Source organism: Cygnus olor, chromosome 3 (genome assembly GCF_009769625.2).
Source record: "Cygnus olor isolate bCygOlo1 chromosome 3, bCygOlo1.pri.v2, whole genome shotgun sequence".
Taxonomy (NCBI): Eukaryota; Metazoa; Chordata; class Aves; order Anseriformes; family Anatidae; genus Cygnus; species Cygnus olor.
Genome location: NC_049171.1, coordinates 118,859,706 through 118,881,715, shown reverse-complemented (window position 1 = coordinate 118,881,715; position 22,010 = coordinate 118,859,706). Strand labels below are relative to the sequence as shown.

At 38.2% G+C, this 22,010-nt stretch overlaps 1 protein-coding gene across 2 annotated transcripts; it reads left to right on the top strand.

The window, feature by feature from the left end:
* The first annotated feature begins 3,268 nt into the window (after positions 1-3,268).
* On the top strand, positions 3,269-21,805 carry CFAP36 (cilia and flagella associated protein 36). Of its 2 annotated transcripts, none has more exons than XM_040553034.1 (10): positions 3,269-3,785; positions 7,703-7,767; positions 8,722-8,823; positions 9,770-9,884; positions 10,882-10,969; positions 11,951-12,002; positions 14,494-14,614; positions 18,442-18,605; positions 18,986-19,135; positions 20,848-21,805. In XM_040553034.1, exons 1-10 carry the CDS (start codon positions 3,614-3,616, stop codon positions 20,932-20,934), a joined length of 1,116 nt encoding a protein of 371 aa, XP_040408968.1. In that variant the 5' UTR covers positions 3,269-3,613; the 3' UTR covers positions 20,935-21,805. The 2 variants fall into 2 exon arrangements, with proteins under 2 accessions (XP_040408968.1, XP_040408969.1); XM_040553035.1 differs by having other exon boundaries at positions 3,280-3,731.
* The last annotated feature ends 205 nt before the right edge of the window (positions 21,806-22,010 follow it).

Genomic DNA, 22,010 nt, shown 5'->3' with positions numbered 1-22,010 from the left:
ATTATTTTCTAAAAAAAAAACCTCCAAAACAGAAATTTATAAAAACAAATTGGAAAACTCGCATCAGATTTGTTAAGATGGAAATATTTATAGCTGTTGCACTTGTAAGATTATTTTTTAGATAATTCAAATTAGGTGAGCAGAAGAAATAAAGCCAGAGCAAAAGAGTTACAGTAAGACTGTTTACTATAACTAAATCTGGGTATTGCATCTTTGTCAACATCTTCAAAATTGCTCAGACATTAACAAAGTTAGGCACAGTGAATAAAAAATATCTTTGTTTTGGAATAGTCAAAAGCTCATCTGCCTCACTTTTTGTCTCTTTTATTTTTCAAATTCATTAATTTTGACCATCAGCAATAAACTTAATGTGTTATGTGTATGGGTATACGTATAACTTTCTTAATTACCAAAACTAGCACAGATAATATCTGGGCTGCCTATCCTGTAAATATCCTTAGGATCTCAATATATCCAATAGCACAGAACAAATACTGTGAAATTATGACTGATAAAAGAAGGGGGATTGATTTCTTCTTTTTTTTTTCCCCAAAGAAAGATAAACCAATTTATAAGTGCAGTAACTGATGAGCAATGGCATTCACCAGTAAGAAGTCAGATATTCTCATGATTTTGGAATTTTGAACTTCCTTGTTATTGTGCTTTATGTTTAAATGCAGACAAAGAGATAGACAGCAAGAGGTACATCAAGATTAAGTCAGAACTGTTAACTGAACTGATTTCCTCTTGATCTTATGTGCTTTTTCTAAGACCATTTTTTTCCAGTGAAAAATATCTCTGTTACAACTAGTGCTGCTACTGTCTTCTTTTTTTTTTTTTTTGAAGTAAGAGAAAGTTTAGCCTAGCCACTTAATGCAGGATTCGGTTATGCTCATCAGATGCAATCCAGTAAAATGATTGTGGATTGACAGACTATATTTATATGTAGGACTATATTTTGACTGTAACTGCTTAATATTTCTGTTCTAAGGGCACACAAAACAATTGTTGACAAGCTTAATAGTATATTTAACACATTAGGATAAGAAATAACTTTAAGAAGCTATTAATAAAGTAATATAAATGATATCGTAGCATATTTTTCCCAATAATTGTGGGGGGGGCAAATGTAGCTATTAGTGCAAAAATTCTTTCGTAAAAGAAACTGAAAAAAAGATACGTTAGGCTTTTTGTGATTTGCTGCATTATGCATATGAGCCTACTGGAGGTGAAAAGAATTGGGTACTGACATAAAGAATTCAGTGGTATGCAGAGACAAATTTGCTTGTCAGTATATATATAAAGCAATGACCCGAGACTATGTCAAAACGTCTTACAAAGGAACACGTACAGAGAGGACAGAAAATTAAGCAATAATTGCTCTTTTGTGAGGCAGACGGGAGAGCATTTCCTGCTCTACCTTTTGTTATTAACAACAAAGAAGACAAAGTGCTAACTAAAGTGTTCCCCTGACATCTGAGAGCAGAATATAATAATATTTGGCAGTTTCATATGAAGTGAGAAAATGATTTTGATTATAGTGGACAGAATTCCCCCGTATTCATTACTCTAACAATATTCAGAAATACTTTAAATTTTATGCAACAGAAAAGTGAAAAATAAGGTTACCCATGTTGAAAGAATGAATAGATTTTTCTCAGTATCAGTGCTGTGCATTAGAAATATGAGAGACCTCAACAGAGACAAGCGTCCTGTTAGCAGAAGCAAGAGAAGACATTTTTGGCATGTCATATAATACAGCTCTGTGCACGGATATGTGCAGTGTTGTGTGATGCACACAGTGTTTGTTTTGCATGATGACATTTATTACAATTCATCTCAGTAGTGGTAGGTTTTGGAGAAATTATGAGACTTGTAAGATTTCAAGTTAATTGTGCTAAATGAGATACACTTTGTGAGCTCTCTGGTACAATGGACAAATCACCCCATGTCTTGAAATGCATACTGTGTTGTTTGTGAAGCTACATCTGAATGTTGGATGCTGTTTAGTTTCCAAGCATGTGTTTCTGTTACATTTTTTTTACCTACATCATTCAAAGGACAAGAAATACATAAAACTACTATGGTCTGAGCCCTACCCTATTGCCTTCTAAAGTTTTCCAGTCATTTCATCTCGGGTCTTCATTGCCTCTGTCTTGCAAAGTTGCCATCAGTAGGGATTTGCTAGTGCCCAGGTGGGTGGTGAGAAGGGCGGATGAGGACTGCAGGGGTGCCACGAGCAGTGAGGGGATGCCATGACATGTCCTCCCGGTTACCTGACACTTCTGACATCTGTGCAGCCAGCTGGAAGGGATGCCTTAGTCATTGCCTTGAGGGGAATGCTAAAGGAAGGGATTATGGTGGTGGGGAGACTTCAGGTGCAAAATGCTGCTAACAAAGCAACTTAATTTCTAAAGCCGTTAATTGTTCAGCATTGCAAGACCTGGAAAGGGCTTTAGAGAAAACAGAAGAGATTGTATAAAAATAACCAAGATAGAAACATTGTTTTCTGCCTGTGTAAGTAGAGCTCACATAATCTGAGGTAACATCCTCTACAGTCATTCGTAGTGGAATGCATATGCAAGAGATGAATAAACTTGACAGTCATGTAAGCCTGCATTTGTAATTAAATTATGTCAACAATCAAATCTGAAGTAGCTGTTCCACAGTAGGCAAGTAACATCTTTATACTACAGGTGGTCTCAGGCCACAAAAGCTGTAGAAAGAAATGGAAGCACTGGTAGGGTAAGGGGAATTAAAGTGATATGCAAAAGGAAAAATTAAAGCTTTCCAGTGCAGTGTCCTATTAAAATAATGAAATAAAGCACACCTTATCAGGTATGTCTCCATAGTGATGACAGCATGGAATTGGTATCTATCTTTGAGATGAAAATAAGGTAGTGTACATGTAGCATGTAGGTACATGCTTTACGTAGGTAAAATCTCATTAATGCCTACGAGAGGTATTGTTAAGCAAAAATAGAGCCCAAGGTAACTGGAATAATGACAGTACTTGTTCCTCACTTTGATAAAAAACAGCTATCAAACAAAAAATAACATAAATGCATTTAAGATTTATTTATTTATTTTTCAATATGCTTACCAGTGACACACAAGAGGTAAAGGAAGCAGCTACCCAACATTAGGAGGGGAATAAATTTCAGCATTAAGAAAACTTGTCAGCCTTTCAGCCATGGCACAGGTGAGGACAATGACAGAACTTATATTAATTTTAGTGTAGAAAAGGAACGTGCCCTCGAACACCAGCGCTAAGAAAGAATACCCAAGCCGCTGAGTTTTAATGTAAACCTTCTTACACAGCGCTTCGTAAACGATTTCCTAATTCCTGCGCCGTGGGGCGTTTACCGAGGCTCGGAGGTGCGCCGAGGCCGGCCCGTTCTCGCTGGCAGCCCCCGGCCTGTCCCGGGGCCCCGGCTGGGCAGCAGCCCCGCTACGGGCACGGCGCAGCCGGGGCAGGGCTGCCTCAGGCCCCAGGCCCCGGCCCCGGCCCTCGCAGGGCCCCGCAGCCCCCCCAGGCCGCCGCCCGCAGCCTCGGCTCCTCCCTCGGCGGCCGCAGCGGCGGGAGGGCGCTCGGGGCCGGGCTGGGCCGGCCATGGCGGCGGAGGAGGAGGAGGGCGAGGTGGACTGGGTGGTGGACACCATCGCCGGCTTCTTGCGGGGGCCCGCCTGGGCCGTGCCCGTCCTGGAGTTCATGGAGCAGAAATGCGAGGGTGAGCGGCGGGGCGGCGGCTCGGCGGGGATGCCGGCCCCGGCAAGGGGCCGAGGTAGGCGGCAGCTGCCCGGGAGCACGGGGAGGACCACAGGGCCTGGCTCCGAGGAGAGAAGAGGGAGGGGAGAGAGCGGGGGCATCCCTTAAATGTACGGCACGTAAGGCTGAGCCCCGGGAAGGTCCGTTCTTAAACGGCTGTCTTACTGGCCTAACCGTTTTTAAACAAGGCATATTTTACCTTAAGAGGGTGGCATTTGTAAGCAAAAGGCGATAGGAAGAAAAAAAACTCTTTCTAGTTGCTTTAAGTGACCAGAAATTGAGCAAGTTGTTAATAGCTTCGATGAAGACAGCTCGGTTAACAGTACATGTTGATTAATCACTAGTTATGTGATTTTTCCCCGCCAAGTTATACTGTAATGCTGTGTCCAAAACCTAAACATTTTGAGTGAAATTAAGAGGGCTGGACACGTCCTGAAATCATCACTTTTTTTTTTTTTTTTTCCAATGGAAATTTCAGTTGTGTGCGTGGAAAATCCTTAGTGATGATGAAGATATGTTGTAGAACAAAAAACACACCAGTCATCTCTCCTGAATTATTTAAAGTGAAATAAAAGTGAAATTTTATTTGAGGACATTGATTTCTGACCTTGTCAGTAGTTTTAACTTTAAAATACTGAAGTATGACACAGAGGCTTTCAAATACATTTTCTTTCAAGGGAGTTCCTAACACAAAGCTCACAGTACAGACAGTTCTTACCATTCATGTGCTCTACCTGCTCGCATTTCTCTTTTCTCCCGTCCATCTGCAATGGTCGGCCTCTGCGGGGCAGCCCAGGTCCATTGCTGTGCTCTTGCTGCTGAGGTCTGTTATGAATTTGTACTTCATGTTCAGAGTGAAACAAACGCGCCTCTCATTCAGATCACAGCTTCCAAGCAAGGTTTTTCTCACTGACCCTGAATTGTTCCCACCCTTTCCAATCTTTGTTTGAGGCAAGATTGCTGTGACTACTCACACCTTTCCTGTTATACTGTTAAACAAGACAGACAAGACAGGTAAAGTTACTACTCTGCAGCTAGGAAGTGAGAGGGAAACCTAGGCTAGAAGTTCTGTCAGAGGAAGTCTGCCTAAACTTTTTGTCCTTTGAGCACTTTGATCGCCATGGAAATGGGCTGCATAGGGCTGCCTCTCTCTCGTTTTAGGAATCAGGGGAGCTCATTATCCCTCTCTGCAGCAATGATCTCTCCTTAGAAGGTTGAGTGGAATTTACTGGCAGTAAGAAGATTTATGGAACCTCTGTAAATTTCCACGTAGTGTGAGGCAGGCTTATATAATGGCCTCCTGCCAGTTTGTTTCTGTGTGAGAAATTAGAGCAGCAAAGTAGAGACTTCACTTATTGCATGTGGTCTTCCAAGGTATCATTTGTGCTACAGAGTTCTGTTGGACAACTCTTGGCAGCTATTGAGAAAAAAGAAAAGGCTAAAGAAGTGTTGCTGCAATGTTAGGGTTGCTAAGAAGCACAGTTAAAGAAATTTGAAATTTTTGTTGCAGTTATCTGTGCTGTTTGCTTTTCCTTTCAATAAATGTGCCGTACTATTTCCATTGCTGTTCCTGAGGTGTTTTGTCATGACAGAATTAATTCTCAAAACATGTAAAGCCTTTGGACAGAACAAGCAAATTAAGATAATTTCGATTAACTGACAGTAATTTCTGATTCCTTAAAACTAGAGTTTGAGTTTCAGTAATAGGTATGTAAGGCACTGATTTTGGAGCTGTAGGCAGGAGTCAAGCACTTGCACTTACAAGAGTCCTCATACTTCAGCTTATAAATGATCCTACTGATTTTGTATCTGTTGATATTTTCTCTCTTTGTGTCTCTCCCTCTTTCTGTGGACTTGATTAATTTATTGTAGCTTCATATATTCCTTGTACGTGGCTGCAAAATGAAGTTAAAACTGTGGGTATGCCTTAAAGGGAGGGGTCTCTGGTTTTATTCAAGTATTCTAAGATATAAATTGAAATACCGCTTTGTAGGCAGATGAGCTTGACAACAGTTTTGACCACTGAAGGGTAAAGACAGAGTACAAAAGGAACAAGCAGGTATCATTGCCTGTGACTGCCGTACCCCATGGGACAGCCTCCTCACCGGTCGCTTGGTGGTGGTTCTGGGGGTGGAAGCAGAACAGCCCTCCTGGGGTTGCTTACTGTCTCTTGTTTGCAGGTTCAGAGTCGTCACTGGCTCAAACTTGACTTAATTTTCATCCTGTTTGAGGGGTCCTAGCGACGGTTTTCAACTTTAACAGGAAAATGATGAGTTCGACTCTAAGGATATCGGGGTCCCCTGGCTTATTGTGAAGCAGTGGGTTCTTCAGGCCTCTGTTCTGTTGGGTGACCAAAGACTGAGCCAAAACCTGAAGGAAAAACAATCACTATGTGATTTAGGAGTCCTAATGTGAGAAAATCCAGGATCCCCATTCAAATACAGAACTCCTTAATGCCACTTAAATCAGAGGCGATGCTGACTGCAGCTTGCTTTGTTTGGCATTTAGCTTCACTCTTTTTGTTCAGACCCTGAGAACAGAGAGCAGTTTGTGCAAGCTTTCCACTCTGCTTTCCGTGTCATCCTGAAGCTGTGCGAGGAGGAGGAGGAAGGACTTGGAGGCAATCCCATTGACATGGACAGGAACAGTGAGATCCCTTTGTCAGCCCTCTTTGGGGGCTCCGGGAGGGTCAGAGCAGGAGGAAGTAGAAGGGAACAGTCACCAAGACAAAGGTTGGGGCCTGCAAGAGCTATAACAGAGGTCCCCCAGAGGGAAGGAGATGTAGAAAACAATAGAGGCAGTTAAGTAGCTTCACCCTCTTGGATTTAGTAATATTGTGGCCACCACAGAAGCTGATTATTTTTTTTTTCATTTAAGATTTATAGTACTTTTTTGTGGAACAAGCGTTTTCTACCATTTGAATGTATTACTATATACTTTTAAAGTCTTTAAAAAAAATCCTTTAATTAGAAAAAGCTTTCCCTTATGCAGAAAAGACAGAAAAGCAAATGTTGCTTTTCCAAATTATGTCACTTAAAAAGAAAGTTTCCCTTGGTTACTTAGAGGGCCTGAATCGTTTGATGGGATTTCTATACTTGCATTGCTGTTGGTTGTTACAAATTGATGCAGGTGTTTTCTGTTGTAGGAACAGCCATCTTGCATCACATCAAGGTTCAGAGACGTTGCCTCAGCATTGTCACAGCTGGAAAATGCTTTCTAAAAGGCCACTCTGAAGCCATGTGACCATTGGACTAATTCCATGCACATGAACACCATCTCCATCGGAGATGTCATATATGAAAAAAATCACACCCACTGACCAATTTGTTAGGCAGAACTCCCATTCTTCAAATGACTTCAAAGCATGCAAATGAGAAGGGACTTGTCCAACATACGGTGGCTAATCTTGACGGGTATTGAGGATGTCTTACTTCTAAGCCTCTGCTTTAATTGCTAGGTTTTATATTACCTCTGCTCATTCCTGACATGATAAAAATGTAAATGTTTCCAAAAAACCCTAGGTTTCCACGCAGCCTTCATTTAAATGTATGTTGAGAAAAACATCCTGATTCATGTGTCATTTGCCATATTAGAACAACATTATCCAAGTTCACAGGGTAGTTCTTATATTAAATTTTACCTTTTAATGTACCTGTCTGCTGAATCCTCAGCTTGCTTAGAAATTTGCTTCTATTATGAAGATGTGTTTTTCTGATATTAAATTGCAAAAGTTAATTACAATAAGTTAACAAAAGTACATGGTTAGCCTGAATGTGTGGAAAAAAATATTATTGATCATGTCCCAGATTGTCCCATGATTGAATGTATTAACATGTAAAGGTCTCTTAGAGAAAGAAAGTGAAAAATGAAATATATGCCACAAATTAATGTGCTAGTACTTAAAACACTAACTCAAAAATGTTTGTTTTTAAGTTTTTGATGATGAAGAAGAAAGCAAGTTGTCTTATACAGAAATTTATCAGGAGTACCAAGCTTTGGTGAGCATTATTCACTATTTGTGATAGATTTCTAAGAAATAATTTACAATAATTTACAATGTTACAGTTGGAAATTTATCTAAATACTACTTTATTATCTTTGTTAGAATTTTCTACTGTTGCTTGCCATAAATGTTTAGATATTCTTGAGCCATAGCTGTCATACGCGTTTTTATGCTTAAACACCAGATACGCAGAAAAGAAAATTCATCCCTCTTACGCAGTTACTTATTTTTCATTAACATCAGTATATCATATCATATCTAGATAAAATATATCAGTATTATCAGATAAAATATATCAGTATATCATATCTAGATAAAATACTGTATTCATAAGCTTGATAGTCTTTATATTTTCTGGCAAGTTAAAATGAGAAAGAGCACAATGTCAGAAAATGTGTAACTTGTATTTTGTTCGCTAATGAGTCTGGTAAATCTTTTGTTTCAAATATTGTTTCCAAAAAACTGCAGAATATTTTTGAAGCGTGCTTGGAAAACCTATAGATCAATGCACACAGTTTTCTAAAATATTTCCTTGTAACAAAGCTTGGTCATATTTGGTGTTGAAAGTAGCACTTCAATGAATACAGGCCAACATTCATTTTTGCTGTGACCCTGAAAACTAATGTGCATGCAGACTGGAAACAACAAAAAAAATTATTTACAAAGGAAAAAGTGATGAGGAATACTAGCCAAGAGTCTGGGGAAAAAACGTAGAGAGGTGAGATTCCCGGAAATTGCAGAGGCTAAAATAAGTAGTAACTGAATTCAGCAACAAAAATACCGGTTAATTTAAAACAGGTTATCAAAGCAAATCAATCCCTAAGTATTTCATTGATTTTCCTGTGAATTTAAAAAGTACAATGGCAGCAGAAAAGAAAGTACAATTACAAAAAAAAAAAGTTTCTTAGGGAAAAGTCTCTTAGAAAGTAAGACTTGTATTTTCTTATAGGTTGAAAAATTATTAGAAGGTTATCTTAAAGAAGTTGGCATTACTGAAGAGAAATTTCAAGAAGCTTTTTCATCTCCTCTTGCAAAGACACATACTTCACAGGTATATTTTCCTTTGTTACAGAACGTATAGATGTAATTTTTAGTTTTGTATTTTAACTAATGTAGCAGGGCAAAGATGTTTAAAAAGTTTTTCTTTGTGTGTTAAAGCTTGAATTTTCTGAAATCTAATCATAGAATCATTAAGGTTGGAAAAGACCTCCAAGATCATCTGGTCCAACCATCAACATATCTATTTATATTATGAACTTTGATCAGCAAAATGTGCATCTTTAAAATAAAAACAGATACTTGTGTGGGGTTGGAAACCTTTTGAGATTTCTTCCATGCTTTGTATTTTTTAAATCAAACACAAAAACTTAAAGGTATGTCTGACACCTTTATTTGCATGTTTATCAGCTTCACATTAGTCTTCAGTTCATTTGCAGTAGTACACAAATTTGAAGATTAAAAAAAGATATGTTCAGTAAAGGTAAAGATGTTTTCCTCTGATTTTGTAAAGGCAAAAATTGGCCTTGAGGAGAAAAGGCATGATTCTGCAGTACTTGCTCAAAGATATCTTTCAGAATTGTCTCAGGTATATGAGGCAGAGAAGTAGGAGCTTCTGCTGCCTGTGTAAATTGTGCTTTGTTGACATATCTCCTCCTCAATGTGCAACAGGATTCTTCAGAGCACACATTCCTCACACAAGCTTACAGATTTGTTCAGGAAGTCAAACAAATTGTAGTTGTAAACTTACGCTGGGAAACCCTGCAGGTCTTGTGATAATATTCTTGTAGCCATGATGATCTAAGGACATAAACCCTCAAATTCTTTTCTTGCCTATTAGCTCAACTTGTATAGCTGGTAAAAGTAGTCAGATAGGAGAAGGAAATATAGTTATTAAAAACGTGCTCCACAGAATTTAAATCTTAACATCATTTCAAGCAAACTGGGATGGTTATGATTTCTGTAGTTTAATTAGTTTGTGCAAATCTTCCCTCCCACAGGCGATTTTGCAAACAGTGCTGGCAGCAGAAGATTTCAGACTGTTTAAAAAAATGATGGTACAAAAAAATATTGAAATGCAATTGCAAGCCATTAGAATCATGAAAGAAAGAAATGGTAAGAAGTGGTAAATGTGGGGTTTCACTTCTCTTCATCTTTGTAGTTTGCGCTTGTTTTCTTTTTTTAAAGACTATGTACTCCCATTCATAAATGAGTATAGAATACTGGTCCAGCCCAAGTTAAGGGAGAACACTCTGTTGATTTTGCTGGGACAAGGATTTCAAAATTTACTTCTTGACTTGTAATCTCAGACACAGCTATCTATTTTCCTTTCTAAAATAACAGTGTCAGCTCTATAGAGTTTCCTGTGAAATTTGATTTTTTCTGTTAGAGATTCTTGTTGATAAATGAGCGTTAATTGTATCTTTTCATTAACAATGATAATACTTATAATTGAATTAAGCTATTTGCAGAGCAGCAGTGGCATACTGTCTGCCATGCCTACCTTGCAGTTCACACTGTACATTTTTACTTGAAAAATCTATATACAAAGCAGAAGTTAGGGCCTTCATCATTCTCACAGTTAAATTATTTTCTCTTCTTTAAAGGCACTTATCCCTCACTCTACTGTGCTGTTGATGTTTCTGAAAGGATTTTCATCTACTCACTCTTTTCTTCTGTCTTTAATTTTACTATTTAGTTTTGTCTTCCTACTGCATATGTTTTGTTTTTCCAGAGAATATTTTTTTAAATGTCAAGTTTGATACAACACCTACATTTGAAAATGGTTTAGTAAGCAATGGTTGATTTACAATCTATAGGAAATACCATGTAACAGCCAATGCAGAGTATGGTTTATGCTTTACTTATGCTTAGATATCAAAACTTTTTTGTGTTTCAGAAAGCTTTGTCTTTTTGCTACTAGCAACTTGATGCTGAGGATCTAGAATCTTTTTGTAAACAGCTTATAGCAAGGAAGAATTAGATGTATCTTTTCTTTCCTCTGCCAAAAAAAAAGGTTTCTTTCACGTCTTTGGTTAAGACTGATGCCAAATAGAGCACAAAACAACTTTCCTTGGAGTAATGCATACATCTTGTTATTTTATTTTGGTAGGTGTATTGCCTGACTGTTTGACTGAGGGTTCTGATGTATTCAGTGAAATTGAACAAGAAGAAATGAAAATACTCAGGGAGGTTCTAAGGTAAAAAAACAACCAAAAGAATCAATCCTACTTTCCACCATATTTTAGAATAAAAGTATATGGGACCTAATTCTTCCAACCTTTTCCAGGAACCTACCTTCAGCTTCCAGATTACATGAATATTTTTGTCAAAATCCTATCTGAGAGGAAAAACAAATGGTACTTGACAGTGAGTGTGATCCGGGATATTTAAAAACATAAGGATTACCACCCTGCCATAATGAACTGTCTTGGTGATGCATGGAATAATATGCAACTCTAAAAGTCTGCAAATCCTGAGTTAGAACTGTATCCAATGACTCTGGACAATGGGAGCAACACTAACTATAAACAGTTCTGGGAACATCCTAAACACAGGTCTAGAGAGACAGGATCAACACTGAAGGTCTGCTTAAAGCGGCTTTATTACTCCTTAGCGCTGCAAGAATTACATGCTCTGTTCCATATCCATTAAAGCCTTGGAAGGGCAAATTCTGCCTTTGCAGTAGTTCTTACTCCTTTCTAAAGCTTCCTCCTTAGTTGTCTTCAATGTCTCTTGCTGTGATCTAAGATGAGGACCAATACAACTTCTGCAGATTCTCTTCCACTCCCAGTTCTCACACACACACAATTATAAACAAATAATAGCAGATTAACCCATTCCCCATATATTAAATGATGATATTTTTCCTCCGTGTTCTGGAAATACTTCCCTTCCTTTAGCAAATGAAACAAGGGATGGATAGATAAGCCCTGGAAATTTATACACAATTATTTTTGCACAGGGAAGGACAGACTGAGGACTGAGATCTGTGTGTTTATCATAATTCTTTCAAGAGCACATTTTCATTTAAGTCATGAAAGTATTTTGGACGCTTTAATAAATTCACATTGTCCTGCAATTGTTCTGATATTCCTCAAGTATTTAAGCAGTGCTAAATTTACATAGAAGTCATTAATACTTAAGAATTCTTGTGTATTTACTTGCATTTTATGTTACAGAAAATCTAAGGAAGAATATGACATGGAGCAAGAAAGGAAAAGGACTGAGGAAGTGAGTATCCTATCTTTCTAGGTGGTTTATGCTGATGATTAAGAAATACTTTTATATTCTTGTCCCAGGCATTAACTGTGTAACTTCAATGCAGTATGTACCACCCTCAGCAAATAAAAGCTATCAGGAAGGTCTTTATGAAAGGTCTGTTCTGTTGTTTACATTTTTCTTGATGGTATCATTGATGTTAGTGCTATATATAATACAACTAACCATCAGTCGTTTGGTGCAGCTCATAAGCATATTTGCTCCTCAGCATCTGAACTCCAAGATTCTGGCAACGGATATCAGCCTTTCAGATTTAGAGAACATCTAAATACCAATAATTACCAATATTGTCAAGATCAAAGACATTTCAAAGTATAAGCTTCTTAGTGACTACAGCATTCATAATCCTTCAGGATTTTTAAGGATCACCTCATAGACAGTATAGTTATTCATTAAGTCAGTACAGTGCTGCCAGAACCTAATTGCCAGGAACTAGAAATCTCCAAGTTAGGCCATCACCCAGTCTCTACCAGAGTAAACCATGTAGAAAGGTACTGCATGTAAGTGGGGACTGATTAAAGTGCCCGTTGTTAAGCAACTGAGAAGCAAATTGAAATCTGAGCAAGGTTGCTGTGAGGAAGCAGCAACAACTACAGTGGCTATAGTTTTTACAGTGGAAATGTGGCAATAAAGCTTCCCTTCACTAGGAAAACAAACAAAAATAGGATTGTAGTCTGTTTCAAAAGGAAGCAGAACTGCTTTTCTGTTTCTGTCATTAGGAAATTGAGCCTAGTAAGTTTGAAAAGGGAAAGAACTGTGTTTCTTCAGCCTGAACTTATACAGGAAGCTAGCTGGAGATCAAATGTAACTACATTGGTTGAGTCACCACATGTAACTACAGTGGTTGAGTCACCATCCCCGGAGGTCTTTAAAAGACGTTTAGATGTAGAGCTTAGTGATATGGTTTAGTGGAGGGCTTGTTAGTGTTAGGTCAGAGGTTGGACTAGGTGATCTTGGAGGTCTCTTCCAACCTAGATGATTCTGTGATACTACAGAGGTCTGCATTTTATTTCAAATCCACTCCTGAATTCAAACCCATAATAGGTGCAGATGATAGTTATGCCACTGTAATTCCACCAAATTAACCTCTCCCATTGTCTGGCACTTCAGAAAAGTGGTGACAAAACTCTGTTTCCCATGTGCATGTTTCCATGATACATTCCAGAAAATGAGTCACCCATTTCTTACTAAACAACCTGGAAACTCAAGCCTTGGCTCGTTTTAAGAATTTATGTTCTGTCTAGATACAGACTTACCCACATCTTCATAGACCAGCCAAGAATATCAATATTCTTGATAAACAAGCCAGATTACGGTAGCATCGTAGTGCCCAATTCATTTTTTCAGCCTAGTCACTGAACTGTTTCTTCTTGGCATAGAAATGTGTCCATGAAGCTGTAATACCTCATAAACTGCATTCTAAGAGTTAACAGCATCTAGTTCCATTTAGTATTTCTTTTTTAAGACATACTCCCAATTAGTTTGGCAGGCAGAATAATAGATAATTATTAGAAGATGCGACTGCGTATTTCATAAAGATAAAACTACTTCAGCATTATTTGCTCAGCGGTGGAATTTTTAATCTTTCTTTTTGTACAAAGAAAACTAGCAAAGAGCACGTGGAGAATGCTATTTAAATTTACCTTAGTGCGATTGATCCCTTCAGGATGCCTTCTGCCACTCCTGTTCAGTTACAGGACCAGACCTTAAGAGTTTAATAATGCAAAACTTGGTAGGTGTTGGCAGGAAATCTGGCTGCAGAAGTAATATGAATTTACTCGGTACATCAGTTCACCTGGACAGGAGAGATGGAGGGTTCCAGCAGGAATTAGAGGGTTGATGAACAGCATAGACATTTTCTGAGTAAATCCCAGCTGGCCTTACTGCTTTCAGAGGTGGATTGTGTTGTCAAGATTTCTCACACAAGTGTGGAAGTAAAACAGTAGTGTCAGAAATTATCCAAGCCCGTTGTTTCCATTCAGCTGATTATTTCCGTTTCTGTGGTAACCTCAGTGCATGCTCCTACTTCTCTTTCTAGCTGCTGTATTTTTATGGTTGGTGGAGGTTTGTTTGAAAGTCACATGAAAGTGTGGAAAAAAAAAACACCCTACATTATCTCTTTGTAGATGGGAAATAAACTATTTTTCTAAAAATAAAAGTCAAGAAAATCTAATATTCTTAATTTTGATTGTTGATAAGAGAATGTTGTGAACTGAAATTAAAAATACTGATTTATGACTATAAGCCAGTATGAACCCTACTATCAATAAAGCAAAATAAGTATGCTTTGTTCACTTTGACAATGCAATACACGGTATAAACAACACAATTTTAACTAGAACTTGTTTGAGGAGGTTTTCTTTGAGTAGATAGTTTAATGCCTGAAATGAAGTGCTAGGAAGTGTAACGCTTGGTTTTGTTTTTTTTTTTTTTTAAATTTAAGGCACATACCTTTAAATCACCAGATGTGACCAGTTTTCCAGGAGATTCAAGAGAAACTGTAAGAGTTAAGGAGTCTACTGAGGGAGCTGATGTTTCTGAAGAAACTCCAAAAATTTCATTAGGTAATTTTTTTGGGAAAGCTCAATACTGAGTATGTAATATTTACGTATACACGGGCAATCTTCAAAAACAGGTGGTGTACTCCCAGTGGGATCTACTCTCTTAAGGGTTAGTGAAAAATGTGTAGCTTTATAGTCTAAGGTCACTTCAAAGAATATAGTTCCAACTTTGGGAAATATTTTGCACATTTTTTTTTCTTCCTGCATCTAGTACTTGTCTTTGTATGCATTCACGCTAAGTTTTCATATCACAGACGCTTGAGCTGGATACTTTTAGCCTTGGTAGTACCTGTGGGCCATACTTGCTCTCTTTCCATGTTATGGCTGTTAACACATGAAGTGGTTGTAGGACCCTCGATTCTTTAAAACTGAATTAGTGTCTTTCACATTAGGAAATTTAAAAGAAAAAAGTGTTACCTTCAAAATATCCTTTTTCCCTTTTTATCTTTTCTGTGCTTCTTGTGAGGTTTCATTACATTTATTCAAACTCTCCTTCTCTGCTTTCCACCCTTGGAAATATGCAGAAGGCCTGCAGGTATACTTGCATTCTTCTCACAGCTTGCTTTTAATCCTCTTACTTTTGCATAGCTGTGCCACCTTGCAATGGCACCATTAAATTATGTCTGTCTGCAGGACTTAATCCTGTGTTTGAGAGACAGGATATCTTACAGCCTGGGAGTCAAGACTTCTCTGCAGTAAGTGCAGCTCTTCATTGCTGTCCACGTGCCTGCTCAGCTGATGCTGAGCATTCCCATGCTCCTTAAAAGCCAAAGAAGAGGGAAGTCTACAAACAGCTCTTTGAAAATCTTCTTCAGCCTCGTAGAACTGGAACTGTGGGACAACACGCCTGTCCAAATAAGCTAGTAAGAAAGTTTGCCACAATTTATCCTCCACTGCAACTGTGAAAAAGTGGTTTTAGGTAGTGAAGGCAAAAATCAAGAACATTCACTGTGAATCTTCTCACAGACCCTTTTCACAACCAGAACTGAGGACTGGCCACCAGACCAGTCTGTTAATACCTACCTCCAAAACATGGGTTTCCAATAAAGCACCATCTTGGATAACGGGATCATATCCTCTGCTTGAATCTCTTCCCCTTGGTACCAGATACAACTCCAGGAGAGGACACAGCAGCAACTTCAACAGTTTGTGCCTCTCCGCCCTTCTCACTGTGGTTAGTCCCTGACCCTCACTGCCCTCCAGATCTTCTCAGCTCCTGGCTCTGTGTTCTCACTTGCAGGGTCTTGTTACTGCAGAACAGAGCAGCTTGCCATTCTTGACCTGAGTATGAGGAAGAATTCCATACCTAGGGAGTACTGGCTGCCTTGGTAATATGGCCTCTTGCATGAACCAGTCTTTATAGTCAGGAAGGACTCCCCCAACCCCTTTCTGTCAGGCATATATTTCTTTTACTTCAGCTACGCAGCTTTTTCATTATCTTTTGCTATTTCCCTATTACCTTGAGACCCATGATTTGAGTTTGTGAACCCCTTACAGTTTTCCACTGCATAATAAATTTGAAGCTAATGGCAGCTGCCTTAATTTTCCTAATTTCACTTTGGTGAGCCCCTTATGAGTAGTTTAGGTATTGCAAAACCATTCCTCCCATATACTGACCATCCAACACCTTGCACTACTAGATGCTAAGAAAGGTGAGTTTCATAGTAAACGTCACACGCAACACCTCAGAGTGCAGTGGCCTTTCCAACATTCTTGAAGAGCACTTCCCTTTCTGGATGCCTGCAGTTGTGTTTGCACCAAGCAGCATGTGTCATGCAGATACGGAAGAATGCAGCATCTGCTACAGTGGTCTTCTGTGCTTGTATTTTCAGAAAACTCTGAAGTAATTGCCCACATCAAACAAATGCTGCTTAGTCACCCACAGTACGAACGTACATATAGACAAGTTCTCAAAGGAGAAAAGAGGTTACATACCAGTAACTAATTCTTTGAAATGTGTTGTCTATTTGTACGTTTGCTATCCATCCTCCTTCCCTTGTCTTCTCAGTATCTTTCCAGCTTTGTGGGTTAAGTGAAACTGAGGGTCTTGTGATCACATCCTACAGGCACTGCTAGGACATAAACATCTCCAGCTTGAGTGTTTGCAATATGGACAGCAACAGTGTAAATGTACATACACACAACACATTTCAAAGAACTACTTTCTGGTAAGTAGCTTTCCTTACTCATAATGTCGGTTGTGGGGTAGGTGTTCGGCATACAGTGTGTGTTCTTTGGATTTTTTTCCCCTGCTTTTTAAGGAGAACAGTCCTGGCATGAGGATTTTTTCTTAGCAATTTTAACTCTCATAGTACCTCTGAGGACTTTTATTCATCACAACAAGACATTATTTGGAGCATCTAGACTTCTAGCAGTCATATTTCAGTGAAATGGAAATTCTTCAACCTGACCTTTATTTTACATTTCTGTCCTAGTCTGTTTTCCATACTTGAAAGAACATTTCCTCTTCTTTCCCCCCTACCTTTTCACAGTTAAACATAACTTGTAATTTTCTATACTAAAGAAAGTAGCAACATTGAAGAGCTAAACATACATTATGTGTGCTAACGTTAAAAAAAAACACACACAAAAACAACAAAAAACAACAAACCAACAACAATTCAGTGTTCACTCTGCAGTACTTTCAGTGGAGCTAGCCTTTGCTGTCTGTTACTGTGGTCTGGTAGAGGCCAAGGAAACTGCTCGTACTCGTAATACAAGTTATTTCTCAATATTACTGAAAAAATCCATAGTGCAGAGCTTAGAGTTATAATTATCTACATTCAGTTACACATCTCTATTCAGATATCATGGAGAGACTCAAACTGACTAAACACACTAGAAATCATATTGCACTATTCGTATTTTTGCATCTATACTTTCAGGCTACTTCAAACACTCCAAAGCCTCCTCACTTTTAATAAAAATACAGTAGAAGCAGCAGCTTACCTTACTCAGGAATAGTTGTAGGTCAAGTCAAGAGAAGTCTTTGTAAAGTACTGAAAACACGCTGCTTTACAGTCCAGTGACTGGAAGGACTTTGACTCTGACCTTAGAAATCATCATGCCGTCCATCTTAGACACACAGCGGAGTTCTGTGGAATTGCAAGGCAAAACTGTCCTTGGTACCTGTAGATATGAAAAGCACAGCTGGAATCAGTGCAGGATTTAATAGCATTCGTCTTCTCCCCTGGCACCCACCGACCAGCCCATCTGGGGTCTGGGTGCTGCCAGGGTCAGAAATCAAGCACGTTCCCATTATATTCTCATGCAGAGGCAAGATTGGATTTGAAGATGAGATATTGAGCTGTATACTCTGAATAGGTAATCTTCCAGTTCTGGTGCCAGTGTAATGCTTTGCTCCTCTTGAGGTTCACTTGCTCCCCTCTCCCTTACGAGTTCACTTAAATACGGTATTTTCCGATTCCTTCCGCTGAAGCTGAAAGCTAGAAGAATACACTTGTATTTGGAGTTGGCTAACGTGCACCTCATAGGCTGCTGATTACTGGCTCTGCACAGTACTAACACAAAGTGGAAGTACAGTCTTGATATGAACTGTCCATTGAATATGAAATTACATTCCAAGTACTTAACACTAATTCATAATTATTTGCAATAGAAGTACTAGAGGTACTCACTTTAATGTAAAGCATTATTTTTTTTTATGGTACAATTCAATACTTACTTAATATACTTTTTGAAGGTAAGTTTATGATTAAAAATCGTGTTTCTCACCTTCTTAAATTTTCCATTTCATCAGATATCTAGATATTGGAAGAAACACTTTTTTATTTTATGCATTTTTTTTCCCATGTAAAATTGCTGTTTAGAGGAATCCTGGAAATCTGCAAGGGAAGACCTAAAACCAGTACGCCCATTACAGAAAGGAACAGAAAGCTTACCTCAGCCAACCAAAGGCAAAGAAGATATTAAGAAGAGAACATCTGAAAAGCGTTCAGAAAATGCAGCACAAAAAGCCAGGATAGAAGGACTTGTAAGTTTAAGACAAGCAACACCACTTCCCACCCCTCACAAATGTAAACTAGAATGAGAGAACACAGTATTACATTTATATTCTCTATTACTGTAATTTACTTTTAACCAGCATGCAAGCACTGTTGTATGGTATTCAGCAATTTAGTTTTCATAAAGTTCAGATCACTGTTCCTGTGTTAGACTAGAATTCTAGAATTTAGCATTCAGCCTTTACCCTTGTGACGATTTCTTAGAACACCACTGTGGCTTGAAATTTCAGCTTGGCTTTTGAAAAGAAACTAGTAATTTTAGAGGCAAGATGGTGTAAATGCTTTTATTTCACAAATACATAATATATATACCAAAAATTAATTTCAAAACGTATTTCAAAAAATCCAGAATTTATCAGAAGAGCAGCAGCTGAGGCAACGGGAGGACTACCTCAAGAAAAAGAGAGATATGCTGATGGCTACGAAGAAGGAGTCAAGAAATAATGTGATACCGCCAACAAACACTGACCAGAAAGAAGAGGAATCATCTCCTAAAGAGGTGAAGGATTCAAGTATTTTAATTATCCCAACCACTTCATAACAAATAGACAATTTCAGTGAAGATGTAAATGCTGCTGAATACAGTAGCAACATAAAAGGAACAAGTGGTGGGGGTAGAGACAAAGTATTTTCTAATTACTGCTTTCGCAGAAGCATACAGGCTAAAAGTTTAATGATTGTTAGCATTTTTTCCTTCTGTATTGCCAAATCCTCTTGATTAATTTAAATTTATGAGCCACTACATTGCTGGCTTTCTTCTAACCTGTGACCAAGTGTTTGAACTGAAGAACTGAAAGGCAGCAGCATTTGACTTGTTTCAGTCACAACGCACTTGTTAAGTGTTTCAGTGGATTGTCCTCTCACTGCCAAACCATCTTTCTTCCATTCTGCAGCATTGAATTTCTGAAAAATGACAAGTGTTTCTCACAGTGACTAATCTTAAAACTTTTCTGGACAAATTTGCTGATCGTAAGACTGCTTGTCATTGCCTTTGTATTTATAAGTACAGTGCAAGCAGGTAAAACCTATGATAATAACGGCAAATTCGCAGTGCAAGGAGAAACACCTGTGAAAATAGCAGATGCTCTTGTGTATCAAATTCTGTTTATACTGAGTTTCCATAGGGCATATGTGAAAAGAAAAAAATAAAGAGTTTTACGCAAGTCAGCAGAACAACCTGATAAGTGCTCTATCTAATTAGGGGAGAATGTCAGAACCAGGGAATGTTTCTGGGTTTTACTTCTCTGACATCATAAAGGCCTGTTCTACTTTTTAGTCTGTCAGGCAAATGCAAAATAAAGTATGGCCACATTTAAAAATACATAGGTATTCTGGATCACGCAGGAAGCTTAAACTCAATTCACTGACAAATAATTCCTTAGCTGATACATTCCTTAGCTTATGAGAAGTGCTAAAATCACAAAAATCCTTGCATGATGGGGGGGGGGTGATAGAAAAGTCTAGTATGGGAACAAGAAGTCAATTATACCAAGAAAAAATAAACCATAAAACCAGACTCATGCAACAGGCTAAAGCCAATTAGAAGACATCATAAAAAAAAGAAACTTCTACCTTTTGTTAATCATTGTTAGGGGTTAATATGACAGTGCGTTTGCCACAAATGATAGGTGGAAAGAAATGCTTAAAAACTCGCAACATAAATAAGGAAGCTAGTAGAACACCTTAAAAACAAACAAACAAACAAAAAAAAAAACCATAAAAGTCATTGCATCCATCTGCTAAAAAAAAAATAATCAGAGGTTTTCTGTTACCTCAGGAATGTCTCAGAATTGCCGTCCATTTTATTACATTCAGAATGTGCCCAAAGTACTATCGATTGGTGAATTTCTAAAACAACTAAGCAGCACCAGTTGAAGATGAAGTTAGTCCTCTTTCAAAAAGATTGGGACAACAGTGCAGGGGAAAAAGGCAGATTTATTTAAAGAGCCAGTCCTCCACATCCTGGGATCCACTCCCCAGGAAATGGAGTAACTTTGTAAGTCATTCTGGGTTGCAAGCAATTTGAAGGACTGGTCTGCAGCATCAGGTTTGGAAGTGAAGTTACTTGGCTGCTCGTTGTTAGAAAAAGTTGTGCACCAGCTACCTGCTGTGGCTTAGGGACCTGGTTAGCAGTTAGCATTAAACGTCACGATATATACCAGGAAGTCAGGCCATTTATTGCCTTTTTTTTTTTTTCCATTTTGTTTGTAGGAAATTTCAGAAGAGAAGCAAAAGTTACTGCAGAAGAGGAAAGTGCTTGCAGAAAAACTAAAAGAAGAAGTTATTAATAAGCGGTAATGTTAAGAAGCTCATTGCAGATCTCAGTAACAATAAGCAACTTTAAAAAAAAATTATAACCAATAATTGAATGGATTTGTTTTCAAATATGTTACATTTAGTTTTTATAGACCTTTCAGCCAAGCAACTCTGTACTGTATATAAAATATTTGAAATTACACTCAAAACAGTGAAAACAGATTTTTCCAGAATGCTGGAAACTCATTCATTTTCACTGGAATGTACTCAACAGTGAGGCAGTTTAACATCAGCTCAGCACGCAGATTGTGTGAACTACTGGCCTCAGTCACTTAATAGAGCAAAAGCAAATATTTATATCTGTTAAAATAATACTTAAGAATGTAAACAGTTTTGAATGAGTTATAATTTTTTTTTTTTTTTTTTAGGATTAGGGAACTTGGTTCTTTTCAGTAGAATATTAAAAATAAATTAAATTACTATACTTTGCAGCCAAAAAATAATAAAATTTAAGTTCACAAAGAAGTGTTACTATGATCACCTTATTTTTTGAGAAACAGATAATGCAGCTTGAAGTCAGGAGCCAAGACATCCAGATTATATTATTTTACATACTTTTGGAGCAGTTTACCAGTATCTCAGATTCAAGTTTGCTGTGAATGCAAGTAAGTTGAGAAAAGCTTTAGTTGCAAAATAAGAACTAGAACCAATATGAGACCAATTTAGTTCTAAAATCAGAAGTCTTTAAACAAAAAAGTAATTTACATTTGTCTTTGACTTAAAGTTGCGCACATTACAGCCTCTGCTGTGCTTCATTTCATTACATCGTTGACTTTAACAGTAATTTGCATTAGAAGAACCACCCAACTACTTCAAGTTCCATGTAGCTTTTTATTAAAATAGCATTTATAACTGATACATGTCGGCAGATGTTCTTTGCTTTTTCAAAAAGCCTGATAGCAGGAGGGCCCCAGGCAGAGGAACACAGCTGCCTACCAGCAGGACCACACAGCATGGACCAGGTCAGATGGGGAAGCAGCTGTGGGGGTGGGACTGGGGGGCTACAGCCACAGGTAAGAGCCAGTTAGTGTGCTGCCTGTTGTGTTCTACAGGGATTT